Source organism: Perna viridis, chromosome 3 (genome assembly GCF_037379345.1).
Source record: "Perna viridis isolate PV_CMFRI_1.1 ecotype Kerala chromosome 3, ASM3737934v1, whole genome shotgun sequence".
NCBI lineage: Eukaryota > Metazoa > Mollusca > Bivalvia > Mytilida > Mytilidae > Perna > Perna viridis.
Window position 1 is genome coordinate 2270376 of NC_142447.1, and position 26318 is coordinate 2296693.

Below are 26318 nucleotides of genomic sequence, written 5' to 3' on the forward strand. Positions count from 1 at the left end.
ACATTGTAGTACCACCCACTCTTTGAGTGGGGTTTAATCAGTGAAAGAAATTAGCAGTAGACCTACAGACCGAGTCTATGTAAAATCGAGCAAGTCTATAATGAAATTGTCTCGATTTCCTTTGAAATGTACAGTACAGTCTATATAAAATTATGAAGGGTCTATGTTGACTCAAAATTAAGTTTCTAACATTGGTATAATAAATTTAACAACAAACCTTCTATACTTAGATACAGTACAATGAGATCAATGAACATTGACAACATTCTGTCTGTTGTTTGTTATCTATTGCTTGCCTTTTATTCGCATTCATCTGGAAACCAAAATAAAGAATGTAAATGCTATGCCATATAAGTATCTTATTCACTGGATTCATCGTGTTTATAAATTAGAATTGAACAAGAACAAGTCTTTAAGCTTCATTTATGGATCCCAGCATAAATCCAAATTTTGTGCTTCTATAAGAAAAGTTTTATTATACGAAATTGTTCAAGTAAAAATAATTTTTAAACACAAGCACCATATACATGTATCACGTACACAATGGCTAGATATGTGAAATTTTGGTATTTCTTAAAAATCAAAATGTATGGATCATGTTTATCATTTTTTTTCGGGATATGAAAAGAAATAGGTAGCTTTAGGAAAATAAAATACTACTGCCTCCTTGGGCTTCATTTTGAAACAAAATTATACAAGATAATATGTAATGCTAAACACTTTTAAAGAAAAAAGAAAAAAGGTGGCACCCACTGCAGAAAAAAAGGAGTAGAGGAATTTGGGTCGTTTGACAATGTTTCATACATTTCAGGACATGATTACATTTCAACAAATGAACGAACCTTGCTTTGTACTAATCTGACAAGTTGAGCCAGATTTTTATTGTGCTAGCTCACAGAAGCAATATCCTACATGAATGAATGTTACTTCACTTGGACTGTTTGACACACTATTCTGGCTTTGACCCAAAATAGGGTTTCTGATAATTTTTTTCATTTGGAGAAAATATGTTTTTAGGTGATTAAAAATTTACTTTAGCCAACAAATATAGCACAAAAAAAGTTCTGAATAATAGACCTTTTTCATATTCCCTACTTTGGCTTCGTTTTACAAGATTTTTAGCAAAGGAGAGTAACTTTCTACAAATTTGTCATCCAACAGACTGGTTTACTGTCAAATTGGAGCAATGGACAGCAGCAGACTTCAAATTCAAGTATTCATTTTATTAGAGCCATGGTAAGTACTTGGATACTTTTATATAACACATTTCAAACCATTCAGGTACTTACCGAAGTGGAAAAAATACAAGTTTCAAAGGCTTTTATTCCAATATATAATATAATATAGTGAGAAATATATACATGTTAACACCATTACACTCTAGTCTGGTAGTGATGTAGGGAGATGGTGTAAAACCCTGACTGTATTCAAAAAGAAATAAAAAATTTTAAAAAAAGTTCCCATGAAAAATGTTTACTGATTTCTCTTTCCCCAATGAGACTGCCAACCAGGTTGTCTGTGTTGATGGATTATGTCCCTTTGAAAACCTTGCAAAAATGGCTTGCATTTCGTAAATAATGAAAAACGACTTTTATGTGGCAGCTAGATTGTTACTGGACTGGTGGTGAAAATGACAACCACTAGATTTTAGGAGGACTTGGTATGATATTCATATCTGAATTAGTCACCCGCCATTGATAGAACAAATTCCTTGTGGATGGAAGATAATCCCTTTTCGGATTCAGTGTTCGGAGCTATTTTCTGATTTGGCCGCCCAGAACACTGAATCCCAAAAGGGATTAGATGGCAGAGTGTTTGACTGGATCTCTTTGAAAAGAAATGTTTTGATCTGTTTGATGTTAATAATGAAAATAAGTCATCTGATTCAATGTACATATTTTTCAAGAAAAAATATTATTAACCGTCAACATGGTGAAAATAAAATATTTTGATGATAATCCATATTTGCTAGTTTATAGAAGCTTTTCGTTTACCTGCCATGCATCAGTTAGACGTTCGACCCTTTTCGTGACCCGCACATGGTGAACCGTCAGAATGCGTATCCATGCACCGATTACACCCTGTCTGTACGGTCCAACATAGATATTTAATTGTAAATGGATTTAAATAATCGAGCTCACCCTGATTTCGGAACCCATTTCGTAGGGAGCAACCATTTCATTTTCAGCGGGGTCTAGGAAATAAAATGTTCTAGCCTTTTTATTTTGAGAAATTTAAGTCATATAGGTGCCGTTTTTTTCCTTCTGCAAAAAAAATATTAGGGGAATAATAAATCTTGCCTTTACTTTTTGTTCTTTTGACCTTCCCTGGCTTTTTATTTCTTGAAAATTTCCGTCCTGCCTTTCTATATTATCCCCCGATAAAAATCGAATGGTATAGTTACCTTACAACAAATCGAAGGAGATATATATCTCATAACTTCAGATATGTCTCTCAGTTTGTGCTTGTTGTACATAAATCGGTCAAGCAATTTACATTTAAACTTTAAATTGTTCAAACAAAGTGCAATTTCATAATTGCATTTTAAAACAAGCGTGTTATCCTGGACAGTTCACCAAGTGCAGATAATGAAAAAGTCTGTCTGCATCTGTATGACAGGTCGCCAGATAATATTTCATGAACAAACATCTACAGGAATTTCAATACCTAATGAGCCTATGTTAAATCTCCCGCTTAGACACGGGCACATAAGCGGGAGATTTAATTAGCCGCATTTAGAAATTTCAAAAGTGAGAGAGTAATCAAGGGGAGCAAGGTTATAGCGGTAATCAAAAGAATGTAATCCAGGGACAAAGGTCAGACATAGAAAACAGACATACACAACAAAGAACATAAAGGAACTAAAATAATACATGCAAAGTAACAAAAGCAAATGAGCAACTCAGACTCCACTAAAAACTGGGAGCATGGACCAGGTGTACCGGTAGGGTGCAAATAATGAAGCATATCTTCATATTTCCATATACTAGTATACTGCAGTAAATTCAAGATAAAAACATATTAGACCAGGTGCACTGATACGGCGAATGTTTTCCCCACATCTACGGTGGATTAGCTATAGGTGCATCGGTAGGTTGAGTGTTGTTCCCCCATCTTTGATAAACCAGATACACCGGTAGGGTGAGTGTTGTCTCGCCAACATCTTTGAAAGACCAGGTGCACCAATAGGATAATTATGTTGTTTTCCCACATCCCTGACAGATTAGCCGGTGCACCGGAAAGGTGAGCTTTGTCTGCACACATTTCTATTTTTCTAAGACTGTTCAGACCTCGTGGTTGGTAGTCAGATCTTTCTATTAACAATGATTTCTTTTTAAACACAACATTGAAGAACTCAGAAACTTTTTTGAAACCAATCAGTAAAATATTTTCGTTTGTATTCCATTCCGGTGTAAACAAAAGAGTAATCAAGGGAACCAAGGTTATAGCGGTAATCAAAAGAATGTAATCCAGGGACAAAGACCCGACATGGAAAACAGACATACACAACAAAGAACATACAGTAACTAAAATCATACATACAAAATAATAAAAGCAAATGAGCAACTCGGACTCCACTAAAAACTGGGAGCATGGACCAGGTGCACCGGTAGGGTAAGCGTCCTCTGCTTTTCTAGAAACACCCGTCGAAAAATCATCCCCTCCCTTTCTTGAGACCATCAGAGTTAGAGGACAACCATTTGATCCTGAAGGTGGGCCTGACAATATTTGGAAATACATAATTATGCCCCTGAAAAAGATGACCTCATAGAAAATAAATAATTTTCTGACCTCAGTCCAGATATTTAAAACAGTGAAATGGAAACAAATGATCTTGCCCTAATTATATAATGTTGTTGAAAATAAATTTTTCTGACCTGCAAAATTTCAAAAATAAATATGCTGATCCGGGATAACCCCACAAAATCTGCCTCTTCCACTTTGAATTCAATGGTCGTCCCCTTAGTCCCGAAGCAATACTTACGTATAGTTTTTAAATCGGTTCTGGAAAAGTTGCATGTTTTCTAAATGACAAATATCGACTGCAAGGGGGGGATCTAAGGGATGCATAATAATCCCTTTGCGTGCGGCATGGGGTTTGAATTTGATGGCACTAACACTCGTCTCTGAAGGCAAAAGTTTGGCACACATAAATTCCCAACCAATTATGATTTCTCTATTTATTATAATGAATTAAAATACCAGAGTTTTGTCATACGTCAGTTTCAGGACCCGACAAATAGCTACTGATGTTAAGAAAATAATCAGAGAAAAGCCAAAGACCATTAAACAGATCTGTTTATTTATTGTAGTTTAGGTCAATATTAAAATATTAATCTAATTTTGAATGCATACGTTGATTTTTATGTAGTACAGTAAATCACAATGGCGAAGTTAAACAAAAATTATATAAAATATTTGAAAAGTTGAGCTGAATTGAATATGTTAGAAGTAAACACCTCTTAACCTGACCTGACCTTGATGAATGACGTATGATCCACACGCGCAGGCCCCTGTTCTTCGTTACTAAAAAAGTAATAAATTTATAGACCTTGCTTTAAATAACAAAAGAATGGCCCAATTGTTTATAATTGGTGTGAAATAAGATTTTTGGTTCCCTTGATTACTCTTTAACAAATAATTAGAACTCAAGTTTATAATCATGTTGTTGCAGACAACATATACTAATTGTTACAATAAAAATGCATCGATTTTCACTCCTTATATACATTATTCAAGCGCACTCAAAAGAACAGTTGGTGCTTTGCCTTTCAAAATATTCGATTTGGTAATTAGTAACATTTTAAAGAATGGATTAACCAATAACCTAAAAGTAAACAGGGGTTGACAACTCGAAATGTCAAATAAAATAGGTCTGATAAGCTAAGTAAGATAAGATTAACCCATCTTTTCACCCAAGAAAATGTCGGACACGAACTTGACCGCTATCTTAAAGAAACAGGGAGATATTCAACTGGTAAATATGTGTTGACACTGACCTGTTTCTATAAAAAGTGTACATATACTGTCACAATTATAGTTAGTACATTCAGGGACTTTTATATTTACCGGACTGGTCATTCCTAACAAAGTGTTATAATGTGTAAAAATAACTGTTCTTCCCTGGTCTTTATACTAGCTAAACTGAAAGCCGATAAGATATACATTTGACATATGCATACTGGGGGAAAAGAAATTATTCAGGATTTTAGCTATATAAATTATAAAATTAATAATGACAAAGTTATGATGGAAATACTGAGGAAGTGTGTGTTCTCTAAACTCTGAAATATAATAAAAATGTCAAAATTATCTGTAAAAATCAACAGTTACTTTTTATTTATCAGGGAAAATGAGTGAAATTGGTCACTTCTAACTGTTAATGAAGTATTTCAAACTCATTATTATGTAATAAAAATTATATAATTTTACAGAAGTTCCTTGAATATTTTAGTTGGTAGTAAAATTTAGATGATGAAACAAACAAAAAGACACAATGATTAACAGCTGGGGTATAGTTAAGGAAAATTAAAATTTTGATATTTCTTTCTCTAGACATACATACATTCATTTAGTTATCATTTTATTGTTTTTTCATGAACCTTGACTTATTTAAAAAAAACATTGCATGTTATTCAGCAGATTTTTATCTTTTATTTTATATTAATTCCACATAATAAATGCGATATTTTTCACAAACATTCAATGACAAATAATACTTGATGAACCTTTAAAAAGTGAATTTTTTGCTTATTTGTTTTAATTTTGAAATGAAAAATGTTTTTATTCCTCTTAATTCAAATAAATAAAAAATATATGTTGCCATTCTCCAATCTTTCATCTTTAATTTGGGACATCACTCATCAAAATCCATTCAGTGGTTTTGTACAAAAACCCTTAGCAAAGTTACCCTATTTTCAACAGAGAAATTCGAGAAAGTTGGTTAATAAACAGCCAAATAGCAACAGCAGTGTTCTATATAGATTATTACAAGTGACTCCTCCCTCTTATATACACTGCCTGGTACATTTCAACAGTCTTTGAGAAATTTACTGATGACCAGAATATTTCTGTTCCCATTTGTTTAAAGAAGAGTTCTTTGTGGTGTAATCAATTACCACTGTTTTTTTTTGTTGTTTTTTTTTTTTTCGTTGTTGTTTTTTGTTGTTGACAAAAATCCATACATTGGCATCAACAAATATTTCATTGTTTTTTTTAGATAAATGAAAATTTTGTTTGGTTTCCTTAACCTGGTGAGCAAACAAAACCCAATACCATTATTGTGATATGCAAAGACTAAAAGAGAACCAAATTTATAGAAATATATATTGGTTACAGTAAAATATTTATTTTTCAAATAAGGTAAAAAAATAATACATATGTACATGATATGATATGACATTACTTATTAGATTGGCGAAGTCTCTTATAGAACTATAAAATGAAACAATTCTATGCATTTCAAATGATAGCTATAATATGAAATGGGTGATACCGGAAATGCTGTTTAGGAAACCTATGTACAATAAGCCCTGAAATAGTCCCATCAAATCTTAGTCTGATGTTTCACTTGTTTTTTGCAAGGTCATGGAATAGCAGGAGATTGAGTAAATTTCATGTAGATTTTTTTTACCCATAGTATATGTATATCAGATCCTTAATTTTCATTTTATTATTTTTAGACTCCACTTACATTTACCAAGTAACTATCATCAGGAGTTCAAATCGCGTACAATCACCATCCCTTATAGACAAAGTCTAAAACCATATAAATAAAAGGTGATTTTCCAGTTTATGGACAGTAATTATGCCTTCCTCCCCTTTTCAGTTTTGGTAGGGAGAATTATTGCACTTGCCATGTCTGTCTGTCTTTCTGTCTGATCACACTTTTGTGAGTGCAAATCTTAGGAAACTACTGTACCAAATTTCAGAAAAACTTTTAGGACATATCATATATATGCTTTCAAGAGCTATATATATACTCTTTATTACAAAAATTTTCAAAAAAAATTAAAAGATAAATGATTTCTACACTGTAAAGAATTTTGCTTGAAATTATTCTTGAAGGAGTAATCAAGGGAACCAAGACTCTAGTGGAAATCAAAAGAATGCAATCCAGGGATAAAGACCAGACAGGGAAAACAAATCCACACAACAAAGAATATAACCAAAAGAACTTGTACATGTATGAAGAGACAAACGTAATTTACCGTAAATAAGCACCTTGCATTCCACTAAAAATTGGGAGCATGTACCAGGTGCACTGGTAGGGTTAAGCATCCACTGCTTTTCTAGAAACACCTGCTGAGTTGCTCATAAAATGTCAAGTCTGGGAAAGACGAAGGAGGAAAGGAAAACCATGGCACTGTGAACAAATTGGTTCTGAAGTTAACTATAGTGAAATTAAACTAGTTTTGGAACTGAAACTCTGGCTTTTCAAGTTTGTACATACATGTATTATTGGTAGTCATGTTGTTGACATGGACAGAATTGATACAAATAAACAAGTCTCAGGCTAGCATAAAAAATTGTACACATAGTTGTAATTTAGTGAAGCAGCCTGTTACTCCACATGTACAATGTACTAGAAACTCATGTTATATATACCAGTCAGTCTGGTATAAATTGTTTGCCCTGAATTACCTCTAAAACAAAGCTATGCTCCTTAGTGGAATCTTCCCTATATATCCAAAATTGGCTCATAGTATCCAAATAAAGAATTTGATTCCATGCATACCAAAGACTTTTAAATTGGAAATTGCTGCTTCTCTGTAAAACATGTGGTTTTTAAGAGGATAGGCTGATTATTGATTGGCTTAAACTTGGAGTCATAATAATGTATCTGACTAGCACAAAGTAGGGTCTGTAAATTGAAATGTATGTTCCATGGAATGATTGTTTCTTGGGCACGAGAGAGTGAGAATAGATAAGCATGAAAAGTGCAGTTTTTCAAATTAATATAATATATAGTATAGTGAGAAATATACACATATTTACAAGACCCCATTACATTCTAGTCAGGTAGTGATGTAGGGAGATGATGTAAAACCCTGGATATATTCAAAATGAAATTAAAAAAAAAAGAAAAAAAGTAGGGTCTGTTTGATTGATCATTTATTTGTGTCCTGAAATGCATGGAATATCTGCTGTAGGAATTTAAATTATAATCAATCATCAACAACAATTTAACCATATCATAAATTTGTTTGCAATTAATTACATTAAGTACTTATTGAAAATCATTATTCTCACCATGCATTCTGATTTATTCATATTCATTCTGCACCATGAAAACTGATTTATTCAACGGGCCATAGTTTTCCTTTCCTCGTTTGTCTACCCAGGACTTGACTTTTTATGAGCAACTCGGCGGGTGTTTCTAGAAAAGCAGAGGACGCTTACCCTACCGGTGCACCTGGTCCATGCTCCCAGTTTTTAGTGGAGTCCGAGTTGCTCTTTACTTTTGTTACTTTGTATGTATGATTTTACTTACTTTATGTTCTTTGTTGTGTATGTCTGTTTTCTATGTCTGACCTTTGTCCCTGGATTACATTCTTTTGATTACCGCTATAACCTTGCTCCCCTTGATTACTCTCTCACTTTGTGATAATAAATTTCCTTGTGAGATATGTATCATCGCCATAACTTTCAAGTATTTTTTTTTAATACTTAGCTTTATTTAAAAGCTTGGGAATACTTATCAAAATTTTTTAAAGAGAATAAAACACTGTCAGAAAATGCAATACTAATAGGAAACCTCAGATACCTCATGGAGATTCTTGTACTCAGTAGCATCTTTAGAGAAATTGAAATCTAATCTATTTGTAGTCTGAAATTTCTTAGACTTTCACTTTCAGCAGTCTCGGGTATGCTCACCTGAGATCAATGAGAGGTTTTCTTTTTAAAGTTACATGTATGATTAGAATTGAAAAAAAAAACAACATAATATTGTATAGAATATCATTAGATATTGTATTTCTGTATGCTATTGTTTGTCTCCCATCTTTGTACAAAAATCTACAATTTACCTACAGGTATTTTTACGAAATATTTATTTCTGTATTTTCAGGAAGATTTACCAATCCCAGAGCCTGGTCCTGGAGGTATTGATAAATTCTTATTATTAAACTAGATCATTTCTATGCCTCACATTGAAAACTCATACTGGTCCTGGGGCGGATCCAGGCACTTTAAAAAGGAGGGATGCAAGTGTGTTCCTCAGATAGAGGGGGTTTCTAGGACATTTGCCAATTTTTGTTTATTTTACACATGAAAATGACAAATTTTCCAATAATAATGGGGGGGGGAAGGGAGGGCACCAACCCCCTGCTTCTCTCTCTGGATCTGCCATATGGATGAAGAGGCAATAAGTAGGGTTACATTAAATGGTTCTGCGACTTGTATTGTCTAGAACCAGAGCTCCAGATAAAAATTAATCAAATGTGAAATCACTAAACATTTCACACTTGTATTGGGTGAGAACATTATGTAACTTTGTTTAGCAAATTAACACAATTCCATTATAATATGAATTGAGTAATTAATCAAAACGCATTTCATACAACTATGTTGTTCATGTTATGAAGCATTCTTTGACCATATTTTTCACTCTTGAACTTTTTCTTAATAGAGTTCCTTTTTTTTGCTGTTGGGTTTCAAGACTCTTTCAATAACAAAACAATAGGAACTTTACCTATTTTAATTTAGTAATCACTCAATTACTCACCTTATCTGGAGACTTGTAGAACAATTTAAAGAAGAAACAGTGAGATATAGTGGGTAATTGCCAATACAAACTCTCTGTTTTTATAAAGATGGTGATACATTATCATATACAGTACTGTTCATACAGGAAGGATAGCTTATAGTTGGGGACAATACAATGTGTCAGAGTTATCTTTCTTTTAGTAGGTTTAGGTTACAGACCACCAATTCAACCAATGAGCATTTGGAACGTACGCAAAAATAGTCCTACGCAGAAATTACCCCTGTTCCTCATATTGCTGTGAAAAAAGTTCTCATTTTATTTTAAAAATTTAAACAGTTTCTGAAAGGAAAAACATTTTTGTACATTTTATAGGTGCATTTTGCTTCTTGTGATGTGAAGCCTAATCTCCATAATGATTTCTAAATATACCACTATCATGTGAAAACACTGGGATTTCCCATGCTATTTATAGACCCTTCACTTCCGGTGACCAGTACTGCACTGCAAGTCTGCTAACCCCACATGTCATTCTGAGGATTGTGAGCTGACATATGTAGAATCAAGCTGATATATAGTCCTCTGCTGCTTAAAGTTAAGGTAAAGTCTAGAGAAGCCATTGAATATTGTGAAATTAGCATAGAAGCCTATGGCAAGTGGAATTAGTGGTTTCTAGCCTTTATTGAGATTCAAAACTGATGCTGTATGTACATGAACTCTAACTATAGTTTTATTCTTATGAATTCTTGTACAGTGTAACCTGTTTCAACCAAACCTTGTATTGACTAAAGATTTTGTTCAGTTTAGACAGATGTTCAGTTTACAAAGGTTCAAGGTCATGAATCTAATGTAAAAGGATTTCAGAAGATGTCTGATTGGGACATAAATAGAAAGTTTTCTGTCAAGTTAAAGTTTATTTTAGTGAGGTTTCACTGTACTTAATGTAAATTATTTATTGTTGATTATTACAGAGGTACAGTTATGTATGCAACATGTTGGTATCTGTGGGTCAGACGTACATTACTGGAAACATGGTTCTATTGGTGACTTCATTGTCCGAGAACCCATGATACTGGGACATGAAGCCAGTGGTGTTGTCAGTAAACTGGGCCAAGGTGTCACCAGTCTTAAAGTTGGTAAGCAATTAAAGAAACCACTTCATTAGATAAAAGTTACTGATAGTGGTAAAAATACAAAATATATGATGAGGTTGTAAAAATAAGAGAAAATGGCTTGTTCTCATGAAGAAAGTATTAGTATTCACTGATAAAAAAAAACAAAAACAAAAACAAAAAAAAGCATTTTTAATGCTGGGTTTCATGTTACCTTTTGGAACTAGTCTCTTCCGTTTTTTTATTAATATCTTAGGTTTCTTTTTAGTAAAAAAGCTTTGAAAGGATTCATGCAGCATTTCCTATTGCAAATTTAGCTAGGCAACTAATTCCCTACTGAAAAATACCAGAAAATGATCAGTAGAAATTACTGTTATCAAGATAAGCTGCAAGACCTGTAAAATTAAGAAAAAAAAAATTTTCCTTGCAGTTTTAAAATCTCCTGAATGTTATTGTGAGGTGAATAATTACTGTTATCAAGATTAGCTGCTAGACCCTAAAATTAACACTTGATCTTTTCTCCTTTCGGTTTTAAAACTATAAATCTCTTAATTTTATTGTTAGGTGATAGAGTAGCCATAGAGCCAGGTGTGCCCTGCAGGCTGTGTTCTCATTGTAAACATGGGCGTTACAACCTTTGTCCTGACATGAAGTTCTGTGCTACACCTCCCATTCATGGTAATCTGGCCAGGTTCTATGTCCATGCTGCAGATTTCTGTTTCAAGTGAGTTAGTTATTGTACCCTGCAAACAAAGTTTTGGAATGTTGATAAGAACCACCCTGTCTGTCTGTCTGTCCACATATATGTATTTGATATGTTGTAGGTATGTGCATTGCCTACAGAAGGGAGCTCAATAAGGTTCAATATTCTCAAATTTTCATTTTAATGTTACAGGCAGCTCCAGCAGTTATACCCTTTTCAGTTAAGTAGTACTCGAGCTAAGAATCATACAAAATGTGATTCATGGTTGGAAAGCCTACATTTATTTATTTTTAATAAATTAAAAAACTGTGAAAATTGATACCTGTGAATATGTTCACTTGACAATCTGTGAAGTATAATATGTTTACAGTATAAACTGCGAAATTAAATGTGTTATAAAGTGATACAAACAACTTGTATTATATTTCACACTTTTCTTTCCACATTGAAAAAAGCGAAAATTGGTACACAGCGAAAATTAGTACATTTACATATAAATTCAAAACAATCAAGAGGTCAACACGCCAGATGTGTATCCCATGACTGGTTTATTTTCAGGGGGTTCTACAATCTAAGCCCTTATAAATTTAGTACCCCTCAATCAATGAGGTTTTGTGGGACTGCTTGCCTTTTTGTCCACCTTACCTGTTTGTCTCAACCCTTGGATGTAAATAATTCTAATCAAGGGATGCATGGATTGTGGCATCCCAATCTGCATTCCTGCCTCATTCATCGTCCATTCATCTAACATTACTTTGCTATATGTTTTGTGCTATATATTAACTAATGTAAATACCTCATTCTTGTTTAATTTCGTACATATAATACTGTAAGGCAGGTAATTTTTGTGGGGTGCTTATTTTAGTAGTCTGGCTAAATATGCCAAAATAAATTGTGCAAAATATTAAGTCTGGTCTTCAGTGCTTAGAGCACCAATTATCATCCGCCAAATTAAGAAACACCAAATTTTTTCCTGATCCATTTTGCCTCAAAATTGCTATATTTTACACTTGCTTGAATAACCCACCACATGGTATACAATACACATTTTACAATTTTATAACAATTTTTATGTGTGAGAAACAAATTATTGTATTAAATTCATGTACAGTGAAATCTGTTTTAAAAAAAAACCTATTCGGACTGTAGAATATGTGTATTTTCGGTTTAGACAGGTTTATGCTTTACTCTGTTTTGAAATGAATTAAAAATGACATTAAGGGACTATATCAAGTTGTAGGTAGAGACAAGATTTTGGTAGACTAATCAAAGGAACCAAGGTTCTAGCGGTAATCAGAAGAATGTAATCCAGAGACAAAGACCAGCCATGGAAAACAGACATACACAACAAAAAACATGAAGTTACTAAAATCATACATACAAAGTAACAAAAGCAAATGAGCAACTTGGACTCCACTTAAAACTGAGAACATGGACCAGGTGCACTGGTAGGATAACTTGAGCTTTTCTAGAAACACCTACGGAGTTGCTCAGGGTTCATTTTAGACAGGTTTCACTGTATAAATAAAATGTATATTAGAAATGATCCATAGAAAAGTGCTACATGAAGTGACACATGAAAATTTAAGAGACAGTGATTCACATGGTTAGAGAAAGTTTTGCTGAATGATAGTGAAGTGACAGAATGGCATGTTAATGGTAGGCATCCATTTATCTGTAAGGTTTGTGGATGCCACTCCTCTGATCCACATGAGAGATTCTTTTGATATATTTTCAGCAGTTTTGTACAATACATCCACAAAAATCCAGGCAGTGAATTGCACATAATAAATTTTGTTTTCCAAAAAAATTTCATCCATTACATATTGCAAATGCATCCTTTCTTAAAGTTTAATGTTGGTTTTTGAATGACTGTAATAGTTAAAGAGAAATAAATTGCATAGAAAGTATTGAAATTCATTGAAAAAGAGAGATAAGTCTTTCATTTTGAGCAAAATTTGGTTGCTTTCTTAGGTAACTTTAAAATCTTTTTCTGAGCCAGCCATTGTTGATTTAAAAAAATCTTTGTACTATTTGACATTCATACGATATCAACATTAGATTGGAACAAAAAAAATTCGTGGGATAAAATTTCAATGTGCCATTCATACCAGGAACTGCCTGGTTTTTACATGTACATGGACAGTCTCTTAATTGTAAACTGTTGAATGTGTACTGGTATGTGAGCAGATCTTTTACTGTACATTGTGTGTGTGCCTTCAAATTTTATTTTTTTAACAATGTTTTTGGTATGATTGTTTGATCTTTCTGGAGGTGTAAACACAATAAATAATCCATTTTGATTTTGAACTTTCAGATTGCCAGATAATGTGAGTACAGAAGAAGGAGCCCTTTTGGAGCCCCTCTCGGTTGGTGTGCATGCTTGTAAGAGAGCTGGAGTCACCTTAGGGAGTAAAGTTCTCATCTGTGGAGCAGGTATGTATTATTTATTCAGAGTGCTCTTTTGGAGCACCTTTCTGCTCTTAAGAGACTTTGGGTCACCTTTGGGAGTAAAGTTCTCATTTATGGAGCAGGTATGTATAATTTATTTGTACTCTGCTTTTAAGGGAGCTGGGGTTACCCCAGGGAGTAAATTTCTTATCTGTGGAGCAGGTTTGTATTATTTGTCCAGTGTTCTTTTAGAGCACCCCTCTGCTTTTAAGAGGGCAGGGGTCACTTTTGGCAGTAAAGTTCTCATTTGCGGAGAAATGATATTTACAAATATTTTCAGAATGCTCTTTTAGAGCACCTTTCTTCTTTTAAGAGAGCAGGGATAACTTTAGGGAGTTTACTTTTATAGATCATCCATAGCTGTAAGGGCCGCTGTGCAACAAAAGTTGAAAAATTCTTTAGCCTGAGAGAATTTTTAACTTCTTTGGTAACTCCGATCAAAGTATTTCAGCTTGATGACATCATAAACAATTAAGAATTTTCTCAAACTGTTTTTTCCAATTTTGTGGTGCTGGGGGCCAGGTTGTGAATCTCTCCAAAGTAAATGTGTTGAAAATTCTCAAATCATAGGATTTAAAGGATAGTTTGCGTAAAATATGGATCAAAGGGGCCACACCCAAATAATGGACTAATTTATTTTTTGGTCTGATTTTGAAAATTTTTATTTGAATTTCAAATTTTGTGCAATATAGGGTCTAAACCAGTTGTTGTGTCCATAATGAATTGTAAGTCCCTATGCTTAAGAGTGTCAAAAACTACTAGTGTGTCTGCACTTGCCCCAACTGTTCAGGGTTTTACAACTGCAGTCGTATCATTCTGTGCTCCCCGAAGCTTTTTATTAACTACTGTAAACAACTCATTATCAAAAAAAAAATTTTGTTAGGATTAAAAACGTCATGAAAATAATTCACTGAGAATAAGATTCTGTATTCAAAACACATGTTTGAGAGCATATAAGTTGAGAAATTCATTATAGGCAAAATTGAACTGATACCCTAAAACACCAAAAAAATAGTTGTCAATTACACATTCTTATGATCAACCAAAAAATATTCTGGACTTTAAAATTTAATACTATAATTATAATTAATAAAATAAAAAAATAATGCTATGACCTACATTAAACGGTATCTTATTTATTTTACTGGTCTGATCAGACAATGCTGGGTTTTGGACTTCCATTGTGTTATTTTCTTTTTTTTCTTTAGGTCCCATTGGTCTTGTTAATCTACTGACAGCCAGAGCAAATGGTGCTTCGGTAATCTGCATTACAGGTTGGTGACACAATATTAGTTTAAAGGATTAAGTAGGCTTCCTTCTGAAAATGTTCAAATAAAAAGTTGTAACCTCCAAGGTTTCTGTGTACTAACTGAGTAATATTTTGAGTTAAATCATTTGACTTAACAATGAGGTAGTCTTTGCACATGCCCAATATACCATGTACTGGGTCATTTTGGTAGGTGTAAAATTTGCCAATTTTTTATGCCAAAAACTCTGCTAAAAACTTTTGCTGAATCTTATTTTGGCTGATGCTAAGTGGTGCATTAAATATCTAAGCTCATGGTTGATATTTTGCAGAATTCATTTTGGCATTTTCTGGCAGGCGGCTAAAATACGTTAAAATTAGCACCTTGCTCAAATTACCCACAACCGGTATATGGTATTCTTTCATTAAAAATATTCTTTTGTTCTTTGTAAGCCAATAACATAACATATACTTCAAATGTTTGATGTATTCAAAACACAAAGTCATAATCTTTTCTGTTGTACTTATATTGTATATTGCATACATCAGCTTATTGTAATATAAATTTGACAATGTTTTACATGAATATTATCAATGCTATAATCTTATAAACAAAGTATTGTATGAGTTTGGAATTATTTTGGAATTAACAAAATAACCAAATATAAATTTGTAAAACTAACCCTTACTGAGGGGGTAAGTCATCAGAAATGGCTAAGGGGTAGGGTTTGTAGGATAATAAAAGTCAAGGAATTTTACTAAACCCCCTTAGTCATGATGGCAAGACTAACCCCCTTAGTAGGGGTAAGTTTTATGAATATATTTTTCTCTTATTTTCTAAAATCCAAATTGAAATAAGACCTTGTTTATATAACTATTCTTATTTCAAGACTTTTATAAGTACATGTAATAGTGATGAATTTGCAGATACATGTACATTTACTTAGTTTCAAATTTCAATTTTATATGACTACAAAAAAAAATGTTGGTATAATTGTGTCTTAATGTCTTGGTCCTCATCATCCATAGACATTGGGTGAACAGTAAATTGGGTGTATTGCATTGACTTTAATGAAATTGTACCACAAGGTGCCATGTTGTGAAAGGAAGGCTGGGAAAGTATGTAGGGTTTGTGACTTGTACTTTTTTGGAGTTAGGGCCAAAAAGGAACCAGAAACAAATATTTTACTTTAGTCTGGATAATGAATTGGCTAGAAGAAGGGTTATAACAAAATTACTGAACTGATAAAATGTAGGCATTAGAAGTTTGTTTTACAAATAGCAATATCAGGATAAAAATCAGGAAGTTAGAAACCACCTCAATGTTCCTGACTTGGTACAGGCATTGAATGGATCGCTTTGAATTTGAGTCATAAATGCTAAATATACCTCCAAGGAAGGCTTGGATTGATAATTAGGTATTGAATTTAACCATGTAGTTATAAGGGACCAAAAAGTGCCATTTTGATTCTGGTCAAATTCTTTTCCTGTGTCAAATATTTATAGCAATCAAACTTCAGACCTCGAATGGGGTGTCCATACTTTCTTCAATTGTTTAGGGTTCAACCTCTTTAGGCCTTTCAAATTGTGCCTTGCAGAGTATTTTATTGTTTATTGAAAAATGTAGTTATGTGTCAGGTTTACTAAATGGAAAGTTTTATTTAACATTTTTTTTTTATTCATCCTGTTTTTAAGTACCCTTCCAGATAACAATCATGCAAAATGTGATACATGGTCGGAAAGCCTACATATATTTATTTTTGATATTTTGTTTAAAATGTTTCAGTAAACAGAAATTAACATATGGCTTTTCATATAACCGGTGCTCTTAGGAGAAAAAAATTAAATAGAATGTTCTGTAGAATTCAAATTAATGGAGATAACTCTGTAAATAGCACTGAAATACAAAAGAAGCTATTGGATTTCCATGTGGATTATCTCATAAGATCAGACAGATTGGAATGAATAATTATACATTTCATCATATAGACCTATAAAGCAACTTAACCAAAAATAAAATAAAAATATGTAGCCTTTTTTTAGGTGTATCACATTTTACAGAATTTGCATGACTCTTTCAAAGACTGCTACTTAACACAAAAACAGGTGACTATCTGGATCAGTGCAAACAAATATCCAGAACAACATAATTAGCAAATAAAAGGAAGACAGTCAATAGACTATGTTCTAATGTTTTGTGTGGGACTGACATATGAAGGACTGTGTGGGTGATGTTCCTGTGAAATTCAAATTATCAAGTCAGCATGCTTTAGCTATTCATTGTCTTAGATTGTGCTGGTGTCAAATTAGCTTGTTTGTTACTTATTAGTACAAATGAAATAGTTAAGAACTGTATTAGAAGTCAAGTTAGAAATACATGTATTATGCTTTCATATATTCTGGGTTTACCTGAAGAGTGGGTGGTTGGTGGTATATTGAAGTCACCATGTACTTCCATCTGTCCATCCCTCTGTCTGATCTTGACTCCAAATGATTGAGTTAATTTCAAATTTTGTATTTAGCTGTATATAGATGTGGCATATGTTGTAGACAATTTTTGGATGCTGCCAGATATCTTTCGTTTTGTGGGACTTAAAATTGGGTAAAGTTAGCACAACAAAGTGTGCAACTTCCAACTTTGAAGTGAAAATCCTGTTTTGAGGAGTCTCACTCTTTCCTTGTTTTTATGAAATCAAAATCCTAACTATATTTCTTTATTAACATGCTTCACAACTAACTTCCCAGTTTACAGGCCCAAAATACACATTTTTTTAGAAAATTTTAAATAGAGACTGTTGGCCTGTAGTTTTTACAGGCCAACCTCCATTTTGACAAGCCTTGGGCCTCAGACTATTGCTTAAATGTGAAGACTGTTATTACATAGCTGCATAACCATTTTTTCAGGTTATATCTGTTACACATCACTGATTTAACCAATGAATGGTAACATTCTCAGAAATAGTTCTACGTAATTGTTTGTGTTTTTGTGTTGTGTGCTTGTGGAAAAAAGTTAACACTAAATCTGTGAAAGTAAACCTGAAATTGATAATATTTTTATTTTTTTAGTACATGTACATAAAATGGTCTCTATAATTTACTGAATTAAAACTTTTTTCATGAGTTTCTTGATAAAAGAATTCATATTCAACATAGTAAATGAAAATAAAATCTTTTATTCAGTTTCACAATCAATCATTTAATCTATTCTACATTTATTTATTTGTGGTTTCTTTTTCTCAATTTAAACAAATTTCATAATTTTAATGATTAAATTTTAAAATGATTTTTATACAAATTCATGGCTAGCGAAACAGTTAGTGTTAATACAATGACTTTGTTGTGTGTATGATTTGTTATGTCTTTTTAACAAGATATTGACCAAGGTCGTTTAGATATGGCAAAGAAGATGGGAGCTACATATACATTGAAGGTGACCAGTCGTGATCCAATGGAAATGGCCCAAAAGATTGAAGAATTAATGGACGTTATGCCAGAAATTACTATAGAATGTAGTGGAGCTACACCTAGTATTCAAACTGCTATATATGTAAGTATGAGTCATGTATATTCTGTAGTTCTTGATTTTTGTGTTTCATAATACCACATGTGACTTAAAAAATCATGTGCTGCTCACAATGGTAAACCTCTGATGATTGCTACTCACTCTAGATGCTTCACACACAGAAATTGCAAAAGTCTTTTACAATATCAGAAATAGTGAATTATTTAAACGGGAAGTTTTTCACACATCCCACACAGAAATTGCGGAAGTTTTTTACAATATCAGGAAAAGTGAATTATTTAAACGGGAAGTTTTTCAATTTTCAAACAACATCACGTTTAAGAAAAATTAAAGATCTTTCTGCAGTTGTAAGCCATTTGATTAATGGAAACATAAGCAGCCATTTGGGCAAAAATTTACAAAATTTTACAAACCAGGCTTTGCACCAAATAAATGTTCAAACACATGCTCGAAAGGAAATAGAGAAGGTAAAAACAGACATAAACGTGAAAACAGATGCTCGAAAGGAAATAGAGAGAGGTAAAAACAGACATAAATGTGAAAACAGATGTAAAATAAAAATCTGATATAGCTTTTGTTTGCTACTTTTATTTAATTTTAAAGGATTCAAAATGAGATTAATTTGATTTCAACAAGAAATCAACAACTTGATTCTTTTTTATGTTTATCTAATATTATTATTAGATGTTTCATGTAAGTGGGAGATATTTTGGTTTAAAATAAGTCTTAAAGACTTTTTATAAGTCATTTTTAGGATTTCTTTGATATGCTGATTTTTTTTTCACATTTGTCCACACTTAGATTCAGAGGGTTCAGAATTAAACTTTGTTTTATTTCTACAATAAAATTCATTTTTTGGTTTTCTTTGATATGCTGAATTCTTCCATATATTTAACTTGAAGATTTTTACCAAAATAGGTAAATGTGAAATTTCAAGTTTTTAAATTTTTATGACAACATTCATTATTTGTTACATAACGTGTGCTTCGTCATATTAAAAGTACCAGTCCATATAAAATTTAGACACTGCCTATGGTTCAGGGGATTCATGGTGCAGAAAAACCCACAGAACAAACAATATTTTTTCGATCGTCAGATGCTATATTTTTAGGGAACATAAGTCTTTTTGTATTCAGATCTGTACTTTTGAGAATATCATACATTTATCTTTCACTAAAACCAACCAAATCAAAGCAAATCAAGAACGATTACTCTTGCAAAGTGCTAATTTCAGGTACAATCTATATAAAATTCATCTCAAAACACAACACCCAAATGAAGTACCAAGACCAGTTATGTGGTCTATATCTGATTCTGAATAAGAAATAAAATAAAATTAATACTAATTATTATTATGGCTTTCTCGGTAGTACTAGTCCTGTCAAATACTCTTCATTTTTTTGTAAGATAAAACTTTACTTTTGAATAATGTGAATTTTTAAACTGCAGTATTAGTTGTATTAGGATACTTTTTATGATATATTTGTGAAATTTTGGAAATGGTGCCTGTTAAAATTTTCACATGTGTAATTTCCCTGTATTCTTTCATTAAGTGTCAGTCTTTGTAAGAATCAGGCAGTGGGTGAAACATGGTATAAAAAAAAAAAACCATCATTTTCAGTTTAATTTGACTATTTGCACGATCAGAATCAAGGGAAAGGTTTTCCATTTTTGTGCATTGAGATATAATTTCATTCAAATTCACTGTAAATGACCATTTAAAGGGCAGGTAACTGTCAAAAACTTCATTTTTCTAACATTCTATGGGAAAAATTACAAGCAAATCGAATGATGCAGAGAAAAAAAAGTAATGGCCTTTTAAATAGAGAAAGCATCCTTTGAGTGAAATTATGTTATAAGATCGGTTGGGTTTTGACATGCATCTTTCTGATTTTTCCCATTTTGCCTGATTCTTACAAATACTTACCAATATCAAAACTACATAGTTTGGCAAAAAAATGTTTCTTGCTTCCCACAAGAAAAATATAGGGTAGGTATGTACTAGGGAAATTATTTTGTTTTCAAAAACATTTTACATTGAGTTAATGGAGAAACAATTTAGACTTTAATGGTGCTGTAGCCAAAATGTCCATAAAATGTTAGGGTAGGCACAAAAAATGGGTAGGTAGGGTAGCAGGAAATGGGCATATTATTTTTTTTGGCCTTAAAGTATTTTATATATCCCTTAAGTTTTGTAAAACTAATTTTCACATCATATCATCTTCATATGTAGTTACTGTTAATGACATCTCATGGTGTTAATATGGGCATATAGTGATTTAAAGTTATTTACATTATATTTTGTAACAGAGTTGAAGATCAGGAATTTGTGTTGTGTCTGTATATTAAAACAATTAGATGTTATACTACAAATGATCATACCAAAGGGTCTATATATTAGGACCTATGATATTTTCATTTTATATGAATGATATGTTACAGGCTACTAGATCAGGAGGTTGTGTGGTGTTAGTTGGTCTTGGACAATCAGACGTTACATTACCTATTGTTAATGCCTCTGTTAGAGAGGTAGATATCAGAGGAATCTTCAGATATGTGAATTGGTATGTATCAATGTATTTTTTTAAATAGGAGGGGAGACTTTGATAAATATTTGGAACTTACAGTTTGAATTTATTAGTTGTAGGGGATATTGATTCCGACTTCTTTAGTCTACTTGAGCATGATGAAATTTTTTTTATCCAGGAAGACCTGAAATTTATGACTGTTACATTTCTGCCATTTTCCCCAACTCTGGTTCTTAATCCTAATTATTTGTTTCATGTTTTTTCTATGTCTTACTTGTATTTTGTCTTCGATCTGACACCTGCCCATATAAAACGGTCTTTCTCTTATGTAAATGCAAGTAAAATCTACAAAAACTGTGAGCAATGCTTATTAAGTTGTTCTGCAACACAAACCTCCAAATTGAGATTTCAATCAAAATCTTCAGTGGGCAGTGCACAGTGGGAATATGTAACAAAGATTCATTTAACTAATTCAGTGATGTATGGAGGAGTAACAGATAAGAAATTAGTACTGTCTGTGTAACCAAAGTAATAGAAGAAGTACAGACTGAGGAACAGACACCCCTATTCCTATATACCCACACTTTGCAAGCGTAACTTTCTGTGTAACGGAAGGAAGTAGGGACGGAAGGACAGACACCCCAGTATTACTATATAATTCACACTTTGCTAGTATTTCTAGAAAAGTAGAGGACACTTACCCTACCGGTGCACCCGGTCCATGCTCCCGGTTTTTAGTGGAGTCCGAGTTGCTCATTTGCTTTTGTTACTTTGTGTGTATGATTTTAGTTACTTTATGTTCTTTGTTGTGTATGTCTGTTTTCCATGTCTGATCTTTGTCCCTGGATTACATTCTTTTGATTACCGCTATAACCTTGGTTCCCTTGATTATCATTTTCAAGTCAGGGGTATAAAAATGTGTACATTATTCTAGTATAACTTTTTTTATGCTGCTATGAAAAAATGATAAAATGATACATTTTAATTATAATATTATGGAAGAAAATTGTGTATTTTAAAATTAAATGCTATAAAAAACTTGCAACAGTACCACAGATCTGTAATTATATCAGTTCAGTCCTAACACTAGATTCCCATGTCAATACTTAATGCTTTTTTTGGATTTTATTGTCTCAGTGGCCTCATGTTAACTAGCTGGCCTTGAGTGTAGGTTGTCATGGTTTAAATCCCTGACTGTGTCATACACTTGATAGTCACTGCTTCTTATTGCGGCATATATGAGATTGGGTGATGCCTCAGATTAGTCAGAATAATATGTCTGAGTGCGTTTGCATGCCTTTAGATGGTTTGTTTCCTCTGTATGCTAGTACATAAAATTGTGGTTCAGTTTCAGATTAGGGTCTGTATGAAAGATCAAATGCTCTCCTCCTGAAAAGTATGTAGTATCTGCTATAGGACATTTAAACTTCAATTAATCAATCAATCTTTATTTTTTTATGTTTTCTTTCAGTTATCCTACTGCCTTAGCTATGGTTGCCTCAGGAAGGGTTGATGTCAAACCTTTGATTACGCACAGATTCAAACTGGAAGAGACATTAAAAGCCTTTGAAACTACATTTAAGGGCGAGGGTATCAAAGTTATGATTGAATGTGCTAAAAACTAGGGTTAAGGGATTGTTGCAATAATTTACTTTAAAAGAGGGTTCATTTTCAAATTTATATTACTTTAAATGGAAATTTTGTTTTGCTTGGTTTATGCTGCAAGTCATTCATTTAAAAATTGTCAAGCATACATGTTAAAGGAAGGTGCCCAACATTATTTTGTCTCAAATAATAGTTAAATATTGTCAAATCTTAGGCGGAATAAATGAATGACCAAAATAACTGCTTGGAAGTTTAGGCAATGTTTTTAGATTTTGGCACATTGTTTTTTTGGTTTTTTGTGCCAATGTTTGGATAGGGTTATTTATATGTAAACAGAAAAGTAAAAATATGGACATATATTTAATGGTCCAGAGAGGATATGAATATATGTTTTAGGCAAAACGGTATAGAAAAGGGAAAGCTAATGGACAATTCGTTTTATAACAATTATTATGCAAATCATTTAATAACATACTTTTTATTTTCATTTTGTAGGTCAAATAATTAGGTATTGTTTTTTTTTCATAATTTTTAACCTGTCTCTGTCTGTATGTTAATCATTAGGATGGGTATTGTTTTGTTATTAAAATGAATAATAATTATATGTAAACAATAAACTCAGAAAAATATATTCACAATATATATATTTAACATACTTGTAGTGAATTGTAATGACCCATTATGCCTGTTGCTGTAAGTTTTAATGGTATTGTCATTCTTTAAGAGCCATTTTCTGTGTGAATCAAGATCAGGTGGAAACCTCATACTTTCAAATGTCTTTTAAGGTACTTAAATAAGTGTAGATGACATATTGACAGCTAAATTTGCAGAAAGTTTTGTTTTTGTACACCCATTACCATAGAAACCATTACTTAGTATTTTACCTTAACAACCAAAAGGGAAATTTTGCTGTTTTCAATCTACTTGTTACCATGGAAGCCATTTATACAGGCATTATAATGTAATGCTTAAGATAGTTTGACAACTTCATGAAAACAATACAGTCAGTTTTCAAATCCATAGTTTTAACTTTTACAAGGGCATTAAAAGTCTCTACAGTGGTTTTTAAGAGCAGTCACTTTTTTTCATTTTAAAATTTCTGTTAATATAATTTTCAATACCAAACAGTACAAAATTGTACCCGTAGATATGGGTATATTTTCAGAAGTGGACAATAATGTTATAGAAAGCTAGTGTTATGTTATTTTGTTTTTTTTTAAGAAAATAGCAATTTTTAATAGTTTTTTTTTCAACATGGGTTTTCACTATTACTGTAAATGATTTTAAGTTAGCAAGTAAATAAAAGTTACCACAAAATAATTCAAAACAATTTAAAACAAGCAAGATTTTAAACTTCAATGTCAACTTTTCTCATTTCAAAGTCCTTTAAAAGGTCATCTTCATAATTTCTGTTTTATGAACATGCTTTTTTCTCATGGCCATGACCTTTATTTTCACCATGAAATACATTTGTCTTGTTTTTAAAGATAAATCCTGTCTATATGATACTATTTAATCACTTGATGGAAATAACATAATATTTGAAGATCGAAAGTTTGGAGTATAATTTGAAAATTAATTAATATTTATGCCTTTTTTGCCATTATAATCATACTCAAGGTCATTTTTCTCTAAATAGATAACACTTGTATTCTTTTCTCTTATATTATTAAGTAAAGATTATATTTTGTAACATTTAAAGGAATTCCCTCTCTATGGTTGCATTTCTTTCTAGTTGCTAATCTATATTCACCAAAAAAAAAAATTATCATGCAAAAATGGCCGTTCTGAAAGGCACTTTTAGACTTTTTTTTACCTCAAAACACTACTATGAAAAATTAGTGTATATTATTTTAAAATGTAGGTATTGATAAATGCAGAACTAAGTTATTGGGTAAATTCAGTAATGGTTTCCATGGAAATAGAATAATTAAAAATGACATGGAATGACCTGTCTAGCAGTAGAGCTAATTTTCTTTTATAGTTGCTTTGCAATGGGGTTAATGAAATAAAAACTAATTAATTTCGATGTCTACATGCCAGGTTGACTTCATGCAGTAAACAAGCAATACTGGACTCTTCTGTTTTCGAATTTTTCCTTAATATTTTGTCCTTGCAGAGAACTGTCCTTGTTATGTTCTGATCTAGCTTTCAGAAACTGCAAACGTTCTAATTTTGTCTATACAATGTATGTTAAGGTATTCCATTAGAGAATGAATTTGATTTTTTATTGTGTGTTTGTTTGTTGTTTCAGTTCATTTTTGACCTTGCATACAAGGGAGATGGTTAAAGCATTATAAAACTAGTGAAACCCCACCACAGATGTCATGCCCTGTCCACAGGCAGGAGATGTTGGTTATAAATCTTTGTTTGTGTCATCATATTACTTTAGATTTTGATTTTTAAGATTAGCATCACTCTGTTATGAATTTTATTACTTTTGTTTTTGGGGCTTTTCAGAGTTGACTTTGAAGTTTTACACTTGGTGAAGACCTTTTGGTGATCTCGGAAAGTATTTACTATTTCATGTTTGGGTTATACACTGATGCATTTATTACGTTTTACCATATTCCTTCTTTATGTGGATTAATCAATAGACCTATAAATGCAACGTGTATGGAATATGTACATGTACTTCTTGGTAGGCCTTTCGATGGATGGGAGTTAATTTATAGGTTTAGTGTTTTACGTATGTAAATCAAATCTACACGGATTATTTTTTTTTGTGTATGCTATTTGGATAAAAATATACTTTGAAGGGGGGAAAATCAGAAAACTAATTCAATTGTTCAGAGAAGAGAAACAGATAAAACAAACAGGTTAAAAAAGTGACTGATTGCTGACTAATCGTGGTTTTATCATAAAAAATGAAGGGTGACCGAATTGGCAAATCTCATTGTGATGTCCCATTCACTACTTTGCATGACATTTAGTGTCAAATTCGTTGGTAAATAAACAGCATAATAAATAATTAACAATATTAGATAATCATACCAATATTAGGATAATCATACCAATATTCAAAACTTAATAACTTTGTTATTTCATGTCCAACTTTGGTCCAGTGTAGATGAAATAATTTATATTTTGTCTGTAAATTTACTATTCTCTATATTGAAAAAATAAGTTTGTGCTTATGTTTTATTATAATACACTATCTTTCAAATATCGTTGTATTATAAATATTTTTTTATACAGCAAAATCACTGAAATTTCCACTGATAAAAAAAGTTGTCTTTGCACTTAAGGGAACCAAAAGAATTTTTTTCAATTGTCTGCAGTTTTGATGACTTAAATTTGATGCCCCATGCCACGTGAAGGATTTTTTGCACAACCATAACCAAATCACAGGTAACTGATGATATCATGATGGTATTCGTGCACTACTTCTCTCCTTCCCCAAAATATTTTGTATGAGTTTTGAATTAAGAAAATTCGAGGCGA

At 32.2% G+C, this 26318-nt stretch overlaps 2 protein-coding genes across 4 annotated transcripts in view; one reads left to right on the top strand and one right to left on the bottom strand.

The window, feature by feature from the left end:
- Nucleotides 1-3975, bottom strand: part of LOC148620630 (adhesion G protein-coupled receptor L3-like) — a 75763-nt gene extending 71788 nt beyond the window's left edge. For both annotated transcript variants that reach the window (XR_015920929.1, XR_015920930.1), the window contains exons 1-2: nucleotides 3879-3975; nucleotides 218-313 (exon numbers count right to left, since the gene is read on the bottom strand). The gene's annotated coding sequence lies outside the window, so the exon portion shown is untranslated. The remainder of the gene's footprint in view (nucleotides 1-217; nucleotides 314-3878) is intronic.
- Nucleotides 3976-4815: 840 nt separating this feature from the next.
- On the top strand, nucleotides 4816-25104 carry LOC148620631 (sorbitol dehydrogenase-like). 2 transcript variants are annotated; one of them, XM_088574300.1, is made up of 9 exons: nucleotides 4816-4978; nucleotides 9071-9104; nucleotides 10678-10842; nucleotides 11383-11542; nucleotides 13839-13957; nucleotides 15181-15246; nucleotides 18590-18765; nucleotides 21184-21305; nucleotides 22741-25104. In XM_088574300.1, the coding sequence occupies exons 1-9, from the start codon at nucleotides 4925-4927 to the stop codon at nucleotides 22892-22894; spliced, it is 1050 nt and encodes a 349-aa protein (XP_088430426.1). In that variant the 5' UTR covers nucleotides 4816-4924; the 3' UTR covers nucleotides 22895-25104. The 2 variants fall into 2 exon arrangements, with proteins under 2 accessions (XP_088430426.1, XP_088430427.1); XM_088574301.1 differs by lacking the exon at nucleotides 4816-4978 and adding an exon at nucleotides 6221-6363.
- Nucleotides 25105-26318: the final 1214 nt, after the last annotated feature.

Bases quoted from the DNA above. Each gene is read 5' to 3' on its own strand.
- LOC148620631 (XM_088574300.1), top strand. From the start codon at position 4,925: ATGTCGGACACGAACTTGACCGCTATCTTAAAGAAACAGGGAGATATT. The intron at 4,979-9,070 runs GTAAATATGTGT...CTGTATTTTCAG, and splicing joins AACAGGGAGATATTCAACTG to GAAGATTTACCAATCCCAGA. The intron at 13,958-15,180 runs GTATGTATTATT...TTTTTTCTTTAG, and splicing joins AGTTCTCATCTGTGGAGCAG to GTCCCATTGGTCTTGTTAAT.